General features: G+C 43.1%; 1 protein-coding gene and 1 long non-coding RNA gene across 6 annotated transcripts in view; one reads left to right on the top strand and one right to left on the bottom strand.

Annotated features, from left to right (window-relative positions):
• UGGT2 (UDP-glucose glycoprotein glucosyltransferase 2) overlaps positions 1–19,649 on the bottom strand; it is a 188,636-nt gene that overhangs the window by 164,024 nt on the left and 4,963 nt on the right. For 2 of the 4 annotated variants that reach the window (XM_075918810.1, XM_075918804.1), the window contains exons 3-5: positions 16,750–16,880; positions 14,482–14,594; positions 5,301–5,475 (exon numbers count right to left, since the gene is read on the bottom strand). In XM_075918810.1, coding sequence (XP_075774925.1) covers positions 5,301–5,475; positions 14,482–14,594; positions 16,750–16,880 — 419 coding nt within the window. Of the gene's footprint in view, positions 1–5,300; positions 5,476–10,048; positions 10,278–14,481; positions 14,595–16,749; positions 16,881–19,649 lie in introns of those variants that run through there. The other 2 variants (XM_075918806.1, XM_075918807.1) reach the window with 2 other exon arrangements.
• LOC142826451 (uncharacterized) lies at positions 1,125–19,159 on the top strand. Of its 2 annotated transcripts, none has more exons than XR_012900572.1 (3): positions 1,125–1,250; positions 1,947–2,118; positions 19,022–19,159. It is a non-coding gene; the product is annotated as an uncharacterized LOC142826451 (long non-coding RNA). The 2 variants fall into 2 exon arrangements; XR_012900573.1 differs by lacking the exon at positions 19,022–19,159 and adding an exon at positions 13,643–13,777.

Raw genomic sequence — 19,649 nt, 5'->3', positions numbered from 1 at the left:
AGGGTCCGGGCATGCCCCACACAAGGCACTGGACACAATGTGAACCCCTAGCCAAAAAACAACTATATACACTAGATAATAAGAACTATTTACAGAAGATAAAATCTATTCACGTAACTAAGGAGAACAACGGGAACTGCTAAGTCACACTCGCAAAGCAAGAGCAAAGCACACTCCAACAACCGTAGAGGGTGGTAATACGGAATGGGGGGGGGAGGGCCGGCAGGGGTATATACGAGCCATTATAGCGGCACCACTCCAGGGGATTCCTCTGCTGGCCCAAAGGGTATTGCTAAGGGAAAAACTTTCTGACAATGAGCGCACATGGCGCATGCGCACACCTATATGGAATACACGTGAACACTCGAATAAGACTAATCTTTTCAATTACTGTTCACAGTATTTTTTGTTCTATCAACCAGAAAAAAACAGTTACAAATCTGTTCCATAACTGGTCTTCTTTGAGATGTGTTGTATAGATTTTTCGTTCTTGGTATTAGTGCACTCAGCATATGGCTGTCAGAAACTTTTTCACTCATTGAGGGACTTCTCCTGCTGCCATGCACCACTGCATGCAGGTAAAAGACCAGAGCCACCTCTAGTCCTTCTCCTTCCTGTCATAACTGATGAATAAGGTGGAACAGTGAGGTGTGGAGTAGATATGTGCAACACAACTCAAAGATCATTAATTCTGGAACAGGTTAAGGAATTCATTTCTTCTTCTTCCGGTGACTGCATATGTTCCACTTTCAGTGACACAGAAGCCATGAGAGAGGATCAGAGTCTATGTCAAATACTGGAGAACAATTCATTCCACCCTAGCATTTTCTCTGGAGTCTTGAGCCACGGCACAAAGAGATGCAAATGTAGGACCAAGCTGCCACTCTACAAACACCTGCACCTAGAACTTGTGCCAAAGGCTGCCAAGGCTGACTATGACCTCACTAAATGAACTGTGACTCTTAGAGCAACATTCTCCACATTATAGCACATGAGTTTGAAGATGGGATCTGGGAAGAAATTCTCTGGGTACAAAATGATTGACCTCTTACTCTGTCTGCCTCTGCTATAACCAGCTAGAAGGATTTACAAAAGTGACTGATTCTGTTCAGATAAAATGCCAAGGCTCTTCTGACATCCAAGGAACGCAATTGTTCTTCCTCCCTGGTTGTATGTGGTCTTGGGTAGAACATAGACAAATAAATTGATGGCTGACTGGAAAGAGGGACAAACTTTGGATAAGGATGCAGGTAAGAGTCCTTAAAAAGGATAATTTATGGAGGCACCACCATTAATGTCCACAGCTCTTCCAACCAAAGTAATGGCCACCAAAAATGCCAACTTATTGACATGCAACAGTGAGCAGCTAACAAATGGCTTGAATAGGGGACCCATGCAACTTGACAATACATGTGGGGACAGGGTCTTATGCTTGAGGGAATAATTGACTATGCCCTTTAAAAACATTATGGGCATGTTGTGATGTTACCTGATTAAAATATGACCATGTGTGACTCATACATTGTAACTATCGCTATTATAGAACAGCAACAAATCTTGTACGTCTGGCTTGTAAGATGTCCATGGAAAAGTTATGATTTGCTGAATAAGATTACACTATCTGTGTGCATGTATCATGTTTGCATCTGAAGTTCTGAATATTAACTCTGTACCTCCATTTCAAATGTTTGCTCACCTATGGTAACACCCATCAGATATTTAGCCTGCACATGGTGAAGTAACTATTCAGATTAAATGGCCACGAAGATATACTTACCTCACAACAGACCATGGTAGATGCCTATCAACACATAATGGATTTTCCTGTCAACATTCTAATTACAGTATAGGGAATGTCTTCTGCGATGACTAAATGAAATATGCATGGACATGTGACTTGTCCATGTGAGTCCAAACACCATTTTGTTCGCTATAATTTTTCACAGTGAGAACAATGGGATTCCTTTCACATGGCAGAAGCTATAAAAGGCCCTGGAAACATCTTCACTTTGACTCTTTCCTGCTCAAACCTATGGACTATGAACCTAAAGTAATGGGAAATGATTAGTGATATCCCACTGTGGTGAGACCAAATGGAGAACCACCTTATTTAGCAAGGTAAGCAGTTGGTTGCAGGAGAGCAAACAGAACCTACATATCCATTGGCTGTATCTGTTTACAAATTTAGGGAGGTGAGGAATAGGAGGATGCTTTTACTACTGAGTATAACTCAAGATCCACTTGTCCCAAATAAGCTGGACCAAGCACTGTGGAAGTGGAAGTTTGCGAAGGTGAAGGGTTTTGGAGAGATAAATACTAGTGGGTTAATTTTGACTAGCTCATCAAATTGCCTACTTCGTGGCTTCTCGGTGTCTTAAAGAGCCTGGAGTCAGAGCAGTAGAAGTGGAAGGCCTATGCCTATAACCCATGAACCACTTTTCTGCTAGATGGTGCTGAGTTGCTCTGCCCCGGGCTTCCTGGAATCAGCTGCTGATCAGTTTCAGCAGCAGCTGACTTGGGGACGCCTGGGGTAGAGCAGCGGGGGTGCTGCCGGGTTGGTCCCGGCAGCGCCCCAGCTGCTCTGTCCCAGGCGTCCAGATTCAGCCGCTGTTGAAACTGATCAGCGGCTGATTCCAGGAAGCCCGGGGCAGAGCAACTCTGCCTCGGGCTTCCTGTAGTCAGCCACTGGTCAGTTTCAGCAGCGGCTGAATCTGGAGCCAGTTCCGACTTACATACAGATTCAACTTAAGAACAAACCTACAGTCCCTATCTTGTACATAACCCGGGGACTGCCTGTAGTACCAAAAGCCTTGTAATGAACAAAGCAACACCACTGTAGCAGGTTTCCCTTTGGACAGTACTAACGGGCCACTTGTCTAAGAAGCAGGTAACTGTGGTAGTGAAATTTGAATCACTGGCAGAAGTATCAGCAGTGCCAAGGAGCCCGAGTCCTGTAAGGAAGGAAATACAGGCACCGAGAGGCACCATTTCATTTGTATATTTGCATATTTATTATGCAAATAATAAATATGCAATTAAAACATTGCTGGTTTGCCAAAAGCCCCGGCCTCCAGAGTCCCACAGTGCCAGCCCTAACTACTAGAGCCCCCCATGCCTCCATTATCTCCCAGCGCCAGCCACTGACTAGGAATGTTAAATATCGCCTAATTGAATAATCAAATAGTCGATGCATTTTGCATCAACTATTCGATTAGTTGACAGAGTGCCTCCGCCTTTGAAGTGTAGAAACAGCCCTAGGGTTGTTGCTACACTTCAAAGATGAAAGTGTCAGGTGGAGCCCGGGTCAGCTGGGGACTCCCCGACTGACCCTGGGCTCCATGTGTTGCTGCCGCTTTGGAACGCCGCGTGCAGCCTGGGAACACTCCAGCTGTCCCCGGGCTGCATGCAGCATTTCAAAGTGGCGGAGCAGCACAGAGCCCACCGTCTGGCCCAAGGCACCAAGTGGTGCTGCCAATCTGAAGTACCCCCGGATCCCACCCATCCCGCCTTGCTGCCTCTTTCTGATAGAGGCAGCAAGGGGGAGGGGGAGAGCGACTAGTCGATTAGCCTGTCAACTATCTGATAAGTATTTGCTTATATTGGATAGTTGACTTGTCCTTCACTGGCCACTGACCCCAGCATCCCCTGCATCCAACCCCACCCAATGCCAGCCTCCTGCCCTCACAGAACCTCTCCATGCCACCAGACCCCCCCCCCCGAGCCAGCTTTCTGTCTCCAGAGCCCCACTGCACCCAACCTTCCTACAGCCTCCCCACAGTCCCAGCCCCCAATATTAGTCCCTTCCCGAGCCCCCCAGTGCCAGCCCTGCTCCCATAGATCCCCCACTACTAGCTCCACCCCCAGCACTAGCCCCACCCCCAGAGCACCCAGTGCCTGCCCCACCCCCTTCACCTAACCCTGCGCTGCCTTCAAGCCACCAGCTGAGCACTGCTGCTTGGGCCACAGCTGCTCTAAGGCTGCCACGCTGGGCTCCGCGCAGCCCTCCCGCTGCACAGCACAGCTGAAAAAAGACCCTGCCCCTGCCCTGCCAGTCTAGATTTCCTCCCCAGACCATTAACAGTCAGGGCCTACAGGTGCAGGGACACTCAGCCTGTGTGTGTCTTGGATCGGACATGACAGTCCGATCCAAAACCCATCCTTCAAATTAACTGTTACTCCCCGTGAAATGAAGAGTAACAGTTAATTCAAGGGAAGTGTTTTGGATCATTTTATCGCATCTACAATCAGCGAGTTAATTCGGGCTACCGGCATTTTAAAATGGCGACCGGCCGCAAACATGCTAATCAAGCACGGGATATTTAAATCCCGTGCTTCATTAGCAACTTCGCTATGCTTCATTTACCTCCCTAGTCTGAACTAGGGGGCAAGTGTAGACATACCCTCACATAGGTAAACCATGCATGACTTAGTTTTTTACAGGTAGCAGCCATTGCCCACCAGGTTCTCTGAACATTAGGTGTCAATTGATACTCCAGTCATCTGAAGAAGTGGGCTGTGCCCACGAAAGGTCATAATACCATCTACATATTTTGTTAGTCTACAAAGTGCTACCAGACCATTTGTTGTTTCTGTAACAGACTAACTCGGCTACGCCCTGAAGCTCCTATATTCACAAAGGCTGAGAAAAAGAACTGTTCCAACAGCCACTGCAGGCACTAAGAAGGAACTAATGGGGGCTAGAGGGATTAATGCTTTTAAACCCATATATAATGGCATACAAGAGCAGATGGAGCTCAAACTACCCAACAGATACTCCACCAAGGGAAAATGTTTCGGGTGGTTGTGCACTGGGCACACAGATACCAAGAGCGGCATGCATATATGCATTCACTTAAATAAAAACATGTGAGAATAGAGTCAGGTAAAACATTTAAGACAAAAACATGGCTGTCTCTTATATTGGTGAGAAGGGATGGTAAGGAACCCCTGAAAGCTGACCAGAACTATGCCTCTACATTCAGTGTATCACAGGCAGGACTTGTGTTTGAGGTTGTTCTTGATTCTCTGTTGAAAGACACTATTTTATTTTTATTATAATTGTGCCAGACTCTCTTTTCTTTATGATTTTCTGAAAAGGAATCCCTTTCCAGGCATATCCCATTTTCCCTGCACAACCAAAACTTTTACCTTGCTTTAAGTTATGATGAGAGAAAGCTGCATACCAAATTTGGCAGTCCTAGATCTTACTGTTTTGGAGGAGTTATTGTACAAACAGACAGATGATTAGACAGACAGACAGACAAACTCCCTCAAATATATAGAAGATTTGAGCTGCATACCTGAACATAATGCCGGAGAATATAAACAATTTCTTTTTTTTGCACTTTTTCAGACAAAACTGTGTGAAATTTAACAAAGTCTTTTGTGCCAATTTCTGCATAAAGAATAACTACTGGAACATTTTCATTGAGTGTAGGAAATATATGCTCTTCTTTAAACAGATATGGTCTGGGCCTGCAATTAAAAACAAATAATTTTGGAATTATATATTGGGTTGTAAATACTAGTTTTCAAACAAAAGTGCTAAAATTAGCATAAATTAGCAAAACATAAAATTACATTTTATCAAGTCACAGCCAGGGTTTCCTGGAAGCTGCACAGCAGCACAGCTTCACAGGTGATTAATCAGCCCTGCCCAGTCAGAGGCTCAGGGCACCAAGCTGACTGACTGGGTGGGGCTGATTAATCACCTGTGAAGCTGTGCTGCCTTGCACCTTAAAGCAGAGATGGGGAATCTCTTTTGGGTCCCAGGCTGCTGACCCACAGAAAAATCAGTTGGAGGCTGCACACAAGTGAGAAGCAAAAAAACAAAAACAAAAACAAACCCTCACTGACTTGGCCCCTAACTGAGAAGGGAGAAAACACTCTCCCACATTCCCCTTGCACACCAGAGCCTAGGGGAGCCCAGGCTAGTAGATATTGTGTGCTCCAGCCCCATGATAGGGTGAAGGGAGTGGGGAGGCTGGCGCACCAGCACAGGTTCCCCAATTCTGTTGGGAGGAGTCCTGAGTCTTGGGAACTGGATCCAAACAAGCTGGAAGCTGCATCTGGCCCCCGGCCTGAGGTTCTCCACCCTGCCTTAGTGGGAACAATGGTCACAGCCATAGCTAAACAATGGAGGATCACACAGCCTTCAGATTTACAGCATTTTTATTATAGTAGAACCTCAGAATTATGAATTCCAGAGTTCTGAATTGACCAGTAAACCACACATCTCATTTGGAACTGGAAATACACAATCAGGCAGAACCTGAGAGTAATAACAAAAGACAGGACTATGCAGCACTTCAAAGATTAACAAGATGGTTTATTAGGTGATGAGCTTTTGTGGGCCAGACCCACTTCCTCAGATTAAATTGTGGAAGAAAACTGGCATGACCATATATACCAAAGGGATACAATCAAAAAAAGTGAACACACATAAAATTGACAAATCAGATTTTAGAACAGAGGGGGTGGATGAAGAGGGGAAGATAAGTGTCTATGAGATAATATTAGGGGTGATAATTGGGGAAGCTATCTTTGTAATGGGTAAGATAATTAGCATCTTTGTTGAGGCCCATTCGTAAAGTGTCAAATTAAGCATGAATGACAGTTCAGAGGCTTCCCTTTGTAGTCTTGTGTTAAAGTCTCTTTGAAGCAGGATACATGTAGTGAGATCGTTAAGACAATGCCCAGTCTGGCTGAAATGGAAAGAAACTGTTTTTTCTTTGTGAAACTGTCTGATGTCTGTTTTGTGTGAATTGATTCTTTGGTGAAGTGTCTGAGAAGTTTGTCCAATATACATAGCAGACGGACACCGTTGGCACATGGCATAAATTATAGTTCTGGATGAGCAGGAATATGTGTTCTTGATCTTGTAACTGAAATGGTTAGGTCCAATGATGGTGTCAGCAGAGTAAATATGTGGACAAAGCTGGCACCAGGGTTTGTTGCAAGGGAAAGTTCCAGGGTTGGTATTAGTGTGGTATGTCCTGTGGTTGTTGGTAAAAATCATCCTGAGGTTAGATGGTTGTCTATAGGAGACTATGGGTCTGTCTCCCAGAGCCTCTTGGAGTGTAGTATCCTGTTCCAGTATAGGTTGTAGTTTATTGATAATGTGCTGTCGGGTTTAAGTTGGGAACTATAGGTGATGACAAGTGGTGTTCTATTGTTGGTTTTCTTGGGTCTGTCTTGAAGTAGATGGTTTCTGGGTATTCGTCTGCCTCTTTCAATTTGTTTTTTTATGTCTCTGGGTGGGTAGTTGAGGTTTATAAATGCTTGGTAGAGATCCTGAAGTTTCTGGTCTCTGTCAGTGGGATTAGAGCGGATGCAGTTATATCGAAGGGCTTGGCAATAGACGATGGATCGTATGGTGTGTTCTGGATGGGAGCTGAAGGCATGTGGGTAACTGTATGAGTCAGTGGGTTTTCTGTAGCGAGTGGTATCTAATTTACCCTTGGAGATTTGTACTGCGGTGTCTAGGAAATAGATCTCTCGTGTAGAATGGTCCAGGCTGAGATTAATGGGAGGGTAGGTTGTTAAAGTCTCTGTGGAATGTATCCATTGTTTCTTGGCCATGGATCCAGATCATAAAGATGTCATCGATGTAGCATAAGTAGAGAAGGGGTAAAAGGGGACAGGATCTGAGGAAACGTTGTTCTAAGTCAACCATAAAGATGTTAGTGTGCTGTGGGGCCATGCAGGTACCCATGGCTATGCTGCTGATCTGGAGGTATAAGTTGCCCCCAAATTGGAAATAATTTTGGTTGAGAACAAAATTGCATAGGTCTGCTACCAGACTGGTAGTGGTATCCTCTGGAATAGTGTTTCTAATTGCTTGTAATCAGTCTTCATGTGGGATGTTGGTGTAGAGAGCTTCTACATCCATGGTAGCAAGGATGGTGTTATCAGGGAGGTTATCGATGTTTTGTAGTTTTCTCAGGAACTCAGTAGTATCTCGGAGATAGCTGGGAGTGTTGGTTTGAGAAGAGTCTACACAGCTGGATAATTCAGTAGTGAGCGTGCCGATACCTGAGACGACGGGACGTCCGGGGTGTCCAGGTTTATGTATTTTGGGAAGCAGACAGAACAATCCTGATCGGGGTTCAGAAAGTGTTTCTGTGTGGATTTGGTCGCGAGTAGATGTAGGGAGTTCTTTAAGGAGACAGTGTAGTTTCTTTTGGTATTCTGAAGTGGGATCAGAGGAGAGAGGTCTGTAAAATGTGGTGTTGGAGAATTGTCTGGTTGCCTCCTGGTCATAGTCGGACTTATTCATAATGACCACAGCACCCCCTTTGTCAGCTGGTTTGATTATAATGTCTGGGTTGTTTTTGAGACTCTGGATAGCATAGTGTTCAGCGCGGCTGAAATTGTATGTCACTTGTTGTCATTTGTGAATAATGTCAGTCTGTGCATTGTTGTGGAAGCTTTGTATATAGAAATCCAGATTATAATTCTGACTATCAGGGGGAGTCCATATAGAATTATTTTTCTTTTGGTGTTGATAGGGGGAATCTGATGTTCATTGGTAGTTTGGAAATATTCCCGTAGGCAGAGGCTGCGAAAGAAAGCATCAAGGTCACCACAAAATTGAATCCAGTTCATGGGGGAGGTAGGGCAGAAAGAAAGAGCCATCCTCCCTCTGTTCTAAAATCTGATTTGTCGATTTTATATGTGTTCACTTTTTTTGACTGTATCCCTTTGGTATATATGGTCATGCCAATTTGCTTCCACAATTTGATCTGAGGAAGTGGGTCTGGCCCACGAAAGCTCATCACCTAATAAACCATCTTGTTAGTCTTTAAAGTGATGCATAGTCCTGTCTTTTGATTCAGCAAGACCAGACTAAAACGACTACATCTCTATTACTGAGCGTTACAGATACCTCAGGAATGAAGGTTGCTCGTAACTCTAACATGTTCATAATCATGAACAAAACATTGCAGTTCTTCTTTCAAATGTTTACAACTGAACATTAAATACAGGCAGTCCCCGAGTTACGCGGATCCGACTTATGTCGGATCCGCAGTTACAAACGGGGATTTTTCTCGCCCCAGAGGACTGGAGCAGCGAGACGCCTGGTCCCGCCACCCGCCTCCTCCGGGGCGAGAAAAGCTGCTCCCCGTCTCCCTGGTCTGCTGGTCTGGAAGCGGCCGCGGGTCCGTCCCCGGGTCCTCCTCCGCTTTCCTCAGCATCTCCCTGGTCTGCAGACCAGGGAGACGCTGAGCAAAGCCGCGGAGGACCCGGGCCTGACCGCGGCGCTGATCTGGAAACGCCGCGGTCCAGCCCGGGTCCTCCGCCGGTTTGCTCCGCGTCTTCCTGGTCTGCTGGGGGGGGACGCAGCTAGTGCCCCCCCCAGCAGACCAGGGAGACATGGAGCAAAGCCCGGGGCCTGTGGTAGAGTAGGTGGGGCGCTGCCGGTTGGTCCCGCAGCACCGCTCCTTGGCGCTACTGGACCAACCCGGCAGCACCCCAGCTGCTCTGCCCCAGGCGTCCTGATTCAGCCGCTGCTGATCAGTTTCAGCAGCGGCTGAATCAGGACGCCTGGGGCAGAGCAGCTGGGGTGCTGCTGGGTTGGTCCAGTAGCGCCGAGGAGCGGCCACGCTACTGGACCAACCCAGCAGCACCCGAGCTGCTCTGCCCCAGGCGTCCCCAAGTTAGCCGCTGCTGAAACTGACCAGCGGCTGACTACAGGAAGCTCGAGGCAGAGTTGCTCTGCCCCGGGCTTCCTGGAATCAGCTGCTGATCAGTTTCAGCAGCAGCTGACTTGGGGACGCCTGGGGTTCTTAAGTTGAATCTGTATGTAAGTCAGAACTGGTGTCCAGATTCAGCCGCTGTTGAAACTGATCAGTTTCAGCAGCGGCTGAATCTGGATGCCAGTTCCGACTTACATACAGATTCAACTTAAGAACAAACCTACAGTCCCTATCTTGTACATAACCCGGGGACTGCCTGTACAGCTTTGAAACTGAACTATGCATAAGAAAAATGACACTTTTAACAGTCTTAATTTAAATGAAAACAAGAACAGAAATAATTTCCTTACCTTGCCAAACTTTTAAAAAAAAATTCTTTATTTTTAGTAGTTTATGTTTACACACAAGTAATGTATTATAATTGCTTTTTTGTTTTTGTTCTCTCATGCTGACTGCGTACTTCCAGCTTCAAATAAGATTTGTGATTGACTGGTCAGTTTATAACTCTGCTGTTCGTAATTCTGAGGTTCTACTGTAATTTTCCTTTTTAAAGCAGTTTCTTCATATTCCCACTTGTCAGGATCTAGCAAGCAATAAAAGGAAGTGGGTTGAATAGTTCTAATTAAATAAGCATTGCAGACCTGTCCTTCCAAAGCAAACATCATAGCTTGATGCCAAATCAAAAGTGACCAAAAATATGTGCGAACAGCACTCCAGGTATCAGGCCTTCAGATTTCTATAATAAAATATCAGATATGCCTTCAATGTAATATTAGTAAATCAAGCCCACGTTCTGTTGTAATAGTCAACATTAGAACTGCATTTTAACATACAGTCTAATCCACTAAGAGCCACTGCATGAAAATGGCACTCTTATATGGTTCCACTAAAGTTAAAAGTCTAAGCACAGTCCTAAATATCCAGACACAAAACACTTTTGAAATCCAGGTTACTGCTTCCATTTTTCACTAATTAAGAGATTTCAGGGTCAAATCTGACTCATGTTAAGACCATATAGTCCAGCTCTATGTCCAATGCCAATACAATTTGACTCTTCTTCCCTCTGTCTTCATCTGTGGAGGAGCAGACATGCCATAACAAAGTGGTATTGCAACCACTTGGGTCAGTTAACTATGGCTGGAGCAGGAAACCAGGCACAGCCCTGTTGCAGAGTGAGTACAAATGGTCTTACTTTTCAGCCAGCCACTCCAGCACCCTCCACTACACTAGGGATGTGAAGGTCTAGTTGACTACCCAATAAGCATATGCTTATTGGATAGTCGACAGGATTGTCAGCTAGTTGCTTCACCCCCTTCCTGCATATAACAGATAGAGGCAGCAAAAGGGGGAAGAAAAGGGAGTACTTCAAAGCGGCAGCGCCACGTGGAGCCTGGGATCGTCTGGGACTCCCCAGCTAAGGCTCCGTGTGGTGCTGCCGCTTTGAAAAGCTGGGAAGCCTAAGATCATCTGGGGACTCCCCAGCTGACCCAAGGTTCTGTGTGGCACTACCGCATTTTTTGAAATGCTGTGGGGAGCCCTAGGTCTGTTGCTACTCTTCAAAGGGAGAGGCACCCTATCGACTAATTGAAAAGTTGATGAAAAATGCATCGACTATTCGATTAGTCAATTACCCAATACTTAACATCCTTACATTGCACCCCTCTCTGAGACACATATCCTTGTTTTCCTTCATCGATGACACAACATTTATTACACTTTTCTATGAAAAAGTATCATAGCCTCAGTCATGATGGTCATGAAACTTGAAGCTGGAGCCAGTCCAGAAATTTAAACTAAACAAAGTCAGAAACAATGAAAGGTTGTATTAAACTACACAATTGTATGCAGTCAACTTAACATTTTTTATTTTTGTTTTGCATGAGGCAAATATTCCTGTTCTTGCTACTTACCATGAAAAAGATGGCCTCTGGTAATTGGGAACCACACTTCCTTTTTATAGCCTACTAACTGGACTTACCCAGAGTTGCCCAGGAAACTGGAGGAACAAAATTTAGAAAAATAGAAGCTGGTCCTGACAGCCTCACCACAACTGTCAGTGCCTGACATTTGGCCATTATGGAAGACCCTCCTGCTTTTCTACTGCTGCATAAAGCAAAATCTCTGACTCAAAAAAGAGGCATTGCAACGTTGAGAATCAGAGCTATTTGACTTGGCAAACTTAGATACAAGTCACAAGAGAAACTATGTCTCTGTTTCTTCCCATGTCATGAGTCTTGGAGCCATTAAAAGCACAGTGGGAGAGCCCCCAAATCACCAAGGCTTGTTTCCCCACCATTGCTGGAAGCATATGTAGGCCCCTCTTCAGTAGTGCAATGTTTGGCTTCCTATCAGATGGTATTTTTGCTAATTATCCTAATAGAAGCTAATGGTTTTTTTGGTAGGGAAGTAGGGGATAGGCATGCTGGGTCTGCAAATTCTCATCGAAGAGCTGAATATAGGGATGCCTCAATCAATGGGGCTGGCCCTACTGAATCTGAGATTTCAAGGTGACACCTCAAACTCTTCTCCCATCTTTTTTGATGAAACTATGAGTCAACTACCTGAGCCTGCTGGCACCTCTATAGTCCCTCCTCCAGCACCACCCACTTGACCAGCTGTCCCTCCCAAGGACTGCATCTCTCTCACACACACCCAGGATCATCCAGTATCAAACCCAGGACCAGTGCCCAGATTTGAGGGATCCCAGCCCCTCCCCCCCCCCCGCCTTGGATTAATTTCTCACCCACCCAGCATCATCCAGTGCTGCCCCTTGGGCCAGCACTCAATGGAGACCCCCTCCCCCGCTATGGGCTTCATTTCTCACTCACTCCCTGCAGGACTGTCCAGCCCCACTTCCTTCATCCCCCTACAATCTTGTCAGTCTCTCATCTCTTCCCTCTCACAGTACCTTAAAACCTTCTTCTGGAGGAAAGGTTATCCCATGCAAGGTTTGGTTGCAGAAGTTCTTGTCGGCTGTGTCTACACTGGCATGAATTTCCGGAACTGCTTAAAACGGAATACTATTCCGTTTTTAGTTTTTCCGGAAAAGGAGCGTCTACATTGGCAGGCTGCTTTTCCGGAAAAGCCCTTTTTCCGGAAAAGCGTCTGTGGCCAATGCAGACGGGCTTTTCCGGAAAAGACTACTGGGCTGTCTACACTGGCCATTTTCCGGAACAGTGTTCCGGAATAAGGACTTATGCCCGAGCAGGAGCAGAATAGTTTTTCCGGAATAGCGGCTGATTTTGTACAATAGAGCGTCGTTGCTTTTCCGGAAATTCAAGGGCCAGTGTAGACAGCTCGCAGCTTATTCCGGAAAAGCTGCTGTTTTTCTGGAATAAGTGGCCCAGTGTAGACACAGCCATAGTGTCCAAGTTATTAGAGCACAAACATGCAAACATTCTCCTTTATATATTAGATGTTCCAGCATTGCCAACTCACATTTTATCACAAGACTCCTAACATTTGTTGTTTCTCTTAAACCCCAGTTTCTGGAATCCTCTGATTATGAAAACTTCCCAAATTTCACTTTAAAAAGTGTTTGTCTAACACTCATAGGTGTAGAGGAAAGCTTGTTAATCTGACTTGAGCATACTCTAAACACCCCCCAATGAAAAGGCAAATCACCACCACCCCTCTACTATTTCACACATTTGTTTTTCTATTTCCTGATTTTTAAGTCAGTCTCATGATTATTTTTGGTTCAACTCATTACATCTGAGCACTTGAGCATGCTTCCTGAGTTATTTGGTCACGATTTTCCTAGAGGGCTCTTGAAGCTCATTAGTGTTAAAGATGTATCTCTGCAAATATGAATAGGCAGAAAACACCTTGCAGTAGTAGTTAGAATAATTCCCAAGAGTTTATAAAAAAGGCTGGAGGTGAGAGTCAAGGTCTCAAAATGTCCTACTGCATGGGCAAAATAACTGACTTTTTTTTTTTTTAAGGTACAATATTTTGATATATACTTTTAAATTAGAAGAAAGTTTTCAAAGCAGGAAACGCACTTGAGTTCCCAGTAGTTAGGTGGAAACCATGGATATTCAACAAGCAAGCAACCAAATTATATACTGTAATTCAACAAGAGGCTGTGGTCATAGGGGGAAAAAGCATGTAAGTAAAACTCAAAAGCATTTTGTAATCAACAGAATCCAAAAAGGTATACTTATAGGTGTATAACTGAAATTGTGTCATTTATATTTTATACATAAAGTCCTGGATATGTGTCTTGAAAGTGAGTCTTTCAGTTTTAATTACCTCTAAAAAGAAATGAAGGTATCATCTGCACTGCTTCCCAAACTTATGATAGCATTGACGATTAGAAAAAAAAAATCCCAAACTCTCTATACAGATCTTAGAGACCACGTACATTAATTTCTTTATATCTTTTGTAAGTGTGATTGTCCTTGCTAGTTGTACATATGTATTTAGTACATAATTCTGATATATACAGAATTTACCTGACAGGCTAGATTCATCCAGGGGCTATGCTAGTTTCTGCAGGCACAGACTACAGGAGACCTCAAACAGAGGGAATTCCGTCTAGCAAGGTTGGGAGGAAGGTTTATTATATCAGTGAAAAGCAGTCAGAATCTCTACTCCATCGCCTGGGTACCAAGGTCCAGCAGTCCAAAACAAAAACAGTACTGACTGGAAAAAGTACAATGAAAGCAAGTACTGACTCAGCGTATTGGCTGAAGAGATCCAATGGAGTGCACTGGTAATGTTATGAGTTTGATTAACTCTTGCTGAAGCTGGAAAGTATAAGACAATACTTTATATTTACCTCTCAGCTGCCTTCTTCAGAAGTTTCTTAATTTCATTAGTTTTACAGGTGCGCTTTTCATGGATAACCACAAATGCACTGCAACCTTCTGGTGGGGATTCATCAGCTGCAATCTTAATATTTCAACAATTACACTCAAACAATTTGCTTTAATTGCATTACAACTTAAAATTAATGCAAGCCCTTTGATTAAAATAACTTATCAGCTACTATTAAGTTGCACTTCTAGATACATTCAAAAATGGTCATATGTGAAGACAATAATTACAAAGGTTAAAAGAATAAAACCATGTAAACATATTTTTCTCCACAGAACAACATTCTACCAATTTCAGTTATATCTTTTGGGGAAAAATAGGCAGAGAGCTCTCCCACACATACTTTGCATTGGTGGAATGTATTCAAAAGAAGGATTCCATTTTTTGAGTTGTTGGCTGGCATGCTGGCATGATAATTAGATCACAGAATCATAGACTCACAAAAGCTTAGGGTTGGAAAAGAACTCAGGAGGTCATCTAGTCCAACGTTCTGTTCAAAGCAAGACCAACCCCAACTAAATCACTCCAGCCAGCGCTTTGTCAGCCTTGCCGTAAAAATCTCTAAGGATGGAGATTCAGCCACCTTCCTCAGTAACCCATTCCAGTGCTTCACCACCCTCCTAGTAAAATATTATTTTCCTAATATTCGTCCTAGCCCTTCCCAACAGTAACATGAGACCATTGCTTTTTGTTCTGTCCTCTGTCACCACTCACAATAGCCTAGCTCCATCTTCTTTGGAACCCCCTTCAGGCTGTTGAAGGTTGCTATCAACCCCCTGTTCCTCCCCTCCCCTCCCCCCCGCACTCACTCTTCTCTTCTGCACAGGAAATAAGCCCAGTTCTCTCAGACTTTTCTTATAAATCATTGCCCTCTGCTGACTCTCTCCAATTTGATCACAACCTTTCTGTAGCAGGGGTCCAAAAACTGGACACAATACTCCAGATGCAGCCTCATGGGTGCCAAATAGAAGGGAATAATCACTCCCCTAGATCTGCTGGCAATGCTCCTACTAAAGCAGCCCAAAATGCCGCTAGACTTTTTGGCAACAAGGGCACACTGTTGACTCATGTCCAGCTTCTTTTCCACTACTGTATCCAGGTCCTTTTCTGTAGAGCAGTCACTTATCCAGTCCCTGGCATATAGTAGCACATGTGATTCTTCCATTCTAAGTGCAAGATTCTGCATTTGTCTTTGTTGAACCTCATAAGATTTTTTTAGGTCCAATCCTCCAATTTGTCTAGGTTACTCCGGACTTTATTCCTACTTGCCGTCTTATATACCTCTCCAACCAGTTTCATGCCTTCCATGAACTTGCTGGGGTGCAATCCATCCCATCATCCAGATCATTAATGAAGATGTTTAAAAAAATAGATACATAGCCAAAAGAAAATCAAATACAACACTATCCTCAAAATTAAACAATTCATATCTGTTTTTCATTTTTCCCTTTTACTCCCATTCCTGTAATACTTTTCTGTCCTCCAAGTCCCTGGATATTATTAACTACCACCTCATCCTCTAGATCTCCTCCTACCTTCTCTCAGCTACAGCCGTGGCTTTACTTTCACAAAGGATAGCAAGAAAAAATGAAGAAAGCGGCTTCCAAAATTAGGGCTGTAAAAGAGTAGTTGATTAGTCGACTATTCGCTTCCCCTCCCCCTGCAGCCTCTACAACAGAGGCAATGGGGGATGGGGACAGGAGCTGGTGTTGGGGGGAACCATCTTAAAAGCAGTTTCCCTCCCCCCAGCACCATCTCTACGATGCAGAGCGGAAGGGACCGGGGAGGTGGGGGGGTGGGGGCAGAGGCGCAGTGGTCAGGGAGTCCCAGCTTGCAGAATAGAAATGAGAATCCCACTGAGAATGAATCCAGAATGCCAACAACAGGAAAGATTCTCCTGCTTGGACAAAGCCTGAATTGTGAAGAGCAAATCATATTCTCACAGCAGTGCAGAAAATAAGCTTGAGCTCTGAAGTAAAAAGAGGATCAATAAAACTCTCCTTAAAAAGAAAAGCTATATATCCTTTAAATTAAAACATACTTTCCCCTCACAACTGAATAAAACTCTTTTATAAAGTATGTTATATTATAACTTATTTATAACATGCATCATGATTGGCTTCAAGTAATGTCTATTACATTCTACTGATGTTATAAAAAAATGATTTAACTTGAAGTACAGCTATCAAGCACATCTAAATGCCAACTAGATCAGCTAATTTTTACACACCTGTTGAAACATCTGAACAGTTGGTGAGTACGCCCTTATGGAAAGAGCAAACTTCAAGAGATTGATTTGCAAACTGGATAAAAATTGTCCTGCTTTCTTCAAGATTAAGTTGTAATAAGAAATTTCTGAATCTGTTAAAAACAAAGGGGAGATTTAGTATGTGGCCTCAAATGGCACTTCCATTAGCGTTAGGCAACATGCAAATATTACACCAGTATTAACTGCCAATGAAATACAAAAGAATTTGAACAGTTTCACTTGGTGAACTCTTTTGCTCAGCAAATCTAAAAGCTTCACATCAATTGGGGGAGGTGGAAGCTCTAAGTATGAATTAAATAGCCTCATTTACCATTTCACTGAACATTTTCAGGAACCGAAAAATCTTCTCAGAACAAGAAAGGCAATAATGCTTCTCTGTATAGCCTCACTTACTACCTACAATGTATTAATTTTGTCATTTTAAAAAAATTACCCTAGGCTTGTGATTTGTGTGGTTCAAAATAATCTTATACAGGCTATAAGGTTACTCACTTGTAAATAGAGTTCTTTCAGATGGACTCCACACGTTTGTTTTTGAGATACACCATTAGTTACACTTGGTCTGGTACAGCCCTAGATCACTGGAATGCTATCATGCCCACTGCAACTCCTTTTCCAATGCCAAATGTTGAAAAACAAAACTATGAAAGGGGGAGTGGCATACCATCAGTTCTTTCCATTGCCCCTCAGACAGAAAATTTAAATTAGGTCTCCAGGCATGGAGTGTGAATATGCAGAGGTCATCTTGGTACCAAAAGATTTGTATTTAATTATACTATACCAATATTGTTATCTATAAGCAACTGTTTTAATTTAAAACCTTAATTTATAATTGTCTAAACTGGTAACTTTCCTAGGCTCTTCCTACTGGAAATTGAATTTACCATTAGGTAAGAGGGAATGTAATTATTGCATCATAGGTGATGGATCCCTATATTCCTTATATTGGAATCTTCTACTGGAAATGGAACTTTATATTATCTGTAATGGGGTCTTCCCATTATATCACACTATATCCACCATTACTAGATTTCTATATTTAAACTATTACTTTTTATTTAAGTTTTATCCTTAAAACTAATTACAAGTCCAAGCATTCCAAAGAGTCTTGATACTATCCCCACTCTTTTTATAGCCAATTAAGCATGTTATAATTTTCCTTATTTTAAATCCCTTTCTGAGGTTTTTCCTCTATAAGCCTTTAATTAAAGTGCTGCAAGGCATTTCAAGCAGCTGATGCAAAATATCTCATTATAATCTCATAAACTCTCCTTCTCATAAACTTCAGTTCTTCAAATAGTCTATGCCAGACCTAAGGAATAACATTTCGTAAAATTATTAAGTGGAAGCTATATAAATTTCTAATATGAGAATGTGTCTAAGGCAGGTCATCAAACAATATGTTTCACCCTAAACAAGAGCGCTCCAAAACCTGCTGAGAAAGTGGCATGCTTACAACACCATTCAAAATGAAGTCTAATACACTTACAAAAGCACTGAGATGCAATTTCCTGTTCTTTATTGTTTTCCCTACAAGAATCAAACAGTGATTTCTTGTATTCTTTAGACCTAATGCTAATGCTCTCTTAGCATCTATGGTGATGTCCTAAGCTTCCCTACATTGAAAGTGAGACCTAGGGAAGAAAGGAAAGAAACTCTATGGAGTATCTTTAATAGATGGTTTTCAGGAGCCAACAGTTCATGGTGGTCTTTATACAGGTGTGGGCAAAGAGAGTAAGATGGCCTCCAAACGTTACAAGGGACGATAAAGGTAGCATGACTTAAAGAGAGTGGGTCTCGACCTGTCTCTCAAAATGGTCTTTGGCCTGCAGTTTGGAATATGCTGGCTGTTACTAGGGAAACCTGAGAAACAGGGACTGAATTTTCTGTCATTTACATGGAGGTTCAGGCAGACACTAGTAATGTGGAGCTTACAGAGGGTATAGCCATGGTCTAAAGAGCTGTGTTTGGTATTTCCTCCTGGCAGCTGGACTGTAAATCCCCAACGATCAGAGTGGCTCTTGAATTCTTTAGACAGTAAAGGGACTTTTCTGTCTTTTCATTAAAATTTTTGAACTCATTAAATATGAGGTCCTTAATCATGTTTTGGACCTCTCTAGAAAACCCTGACAACTAGAGCCATTACTCCCTTCACATGAATAGTCCTGTGGTCAAACTTCTGAATACAGTATCATCTACTAGAGCCTTTTCAGCTACTTTTGCTCCTACACAGGTGGCTGAACCAGCAAGGATACAAGAAGCCAGCACAAAGGGGAAAGTATCAGCATCAGGTAAAATGGGAATGGAGCAAAAGCCAACTTGGACTCTCTGCCACTAACTATTCCTGACCTGCACCTGGGACAGAACGGCTGTTTTAATTAGACTTTAAATACTTTAATACAACTGTTTAAAAATTGGCTTGTGAGTTCAAATATCAATACATTGCCCTTCTTTCCACACCGTTCATCTTTTTTTTTTAATTTTGCTATTTTAAATAAACAGTGAAGTATTTATATATGTGAGTACACAGACACTATATACATCAAAAAATTGTGTTTTTGACCATGTGTCTGTTTCATAATAGAATACTTCAGAGGATTCATTTACCTGATGGTCCATGAAACCACTCATAACTCATGTTGAGTGTAATTTTTTTTTTTAAACACATGGGAATTAGTGTTGCTAGGATAGTCACATGCAACATCTAGTTTCACCATAGGTATCTGGGAACAGCAGGAACCCTTCTTACTAATACTCCATTCTTGCACTCACATCCCTTTTAATTTCCTGAATAAGCTCGATTTCAGAGCTATCACACAGGATCAAAACCCTTCCCACAATGAGAAGGAAAATATGCTGAG

The sequence above is a fragment of the Pelodiscus sinensis genome, chromosome 1 (assembly GCF_049634645.1).
Source record: "Pelodiscus sinensis isolate JC-2024 chromosome 1, ASM4963464v1, whole genome shotgun sequence".
Classification (NCBI taxonomy): Eukaryota; Metazoa; Chordata; order Testudines; family Trionychidae; genus Pelodiscus; species Pelodiscus sinensis.
This window is presented reverse-complemented; position numbering and strand designations above follow the sequence as displayed.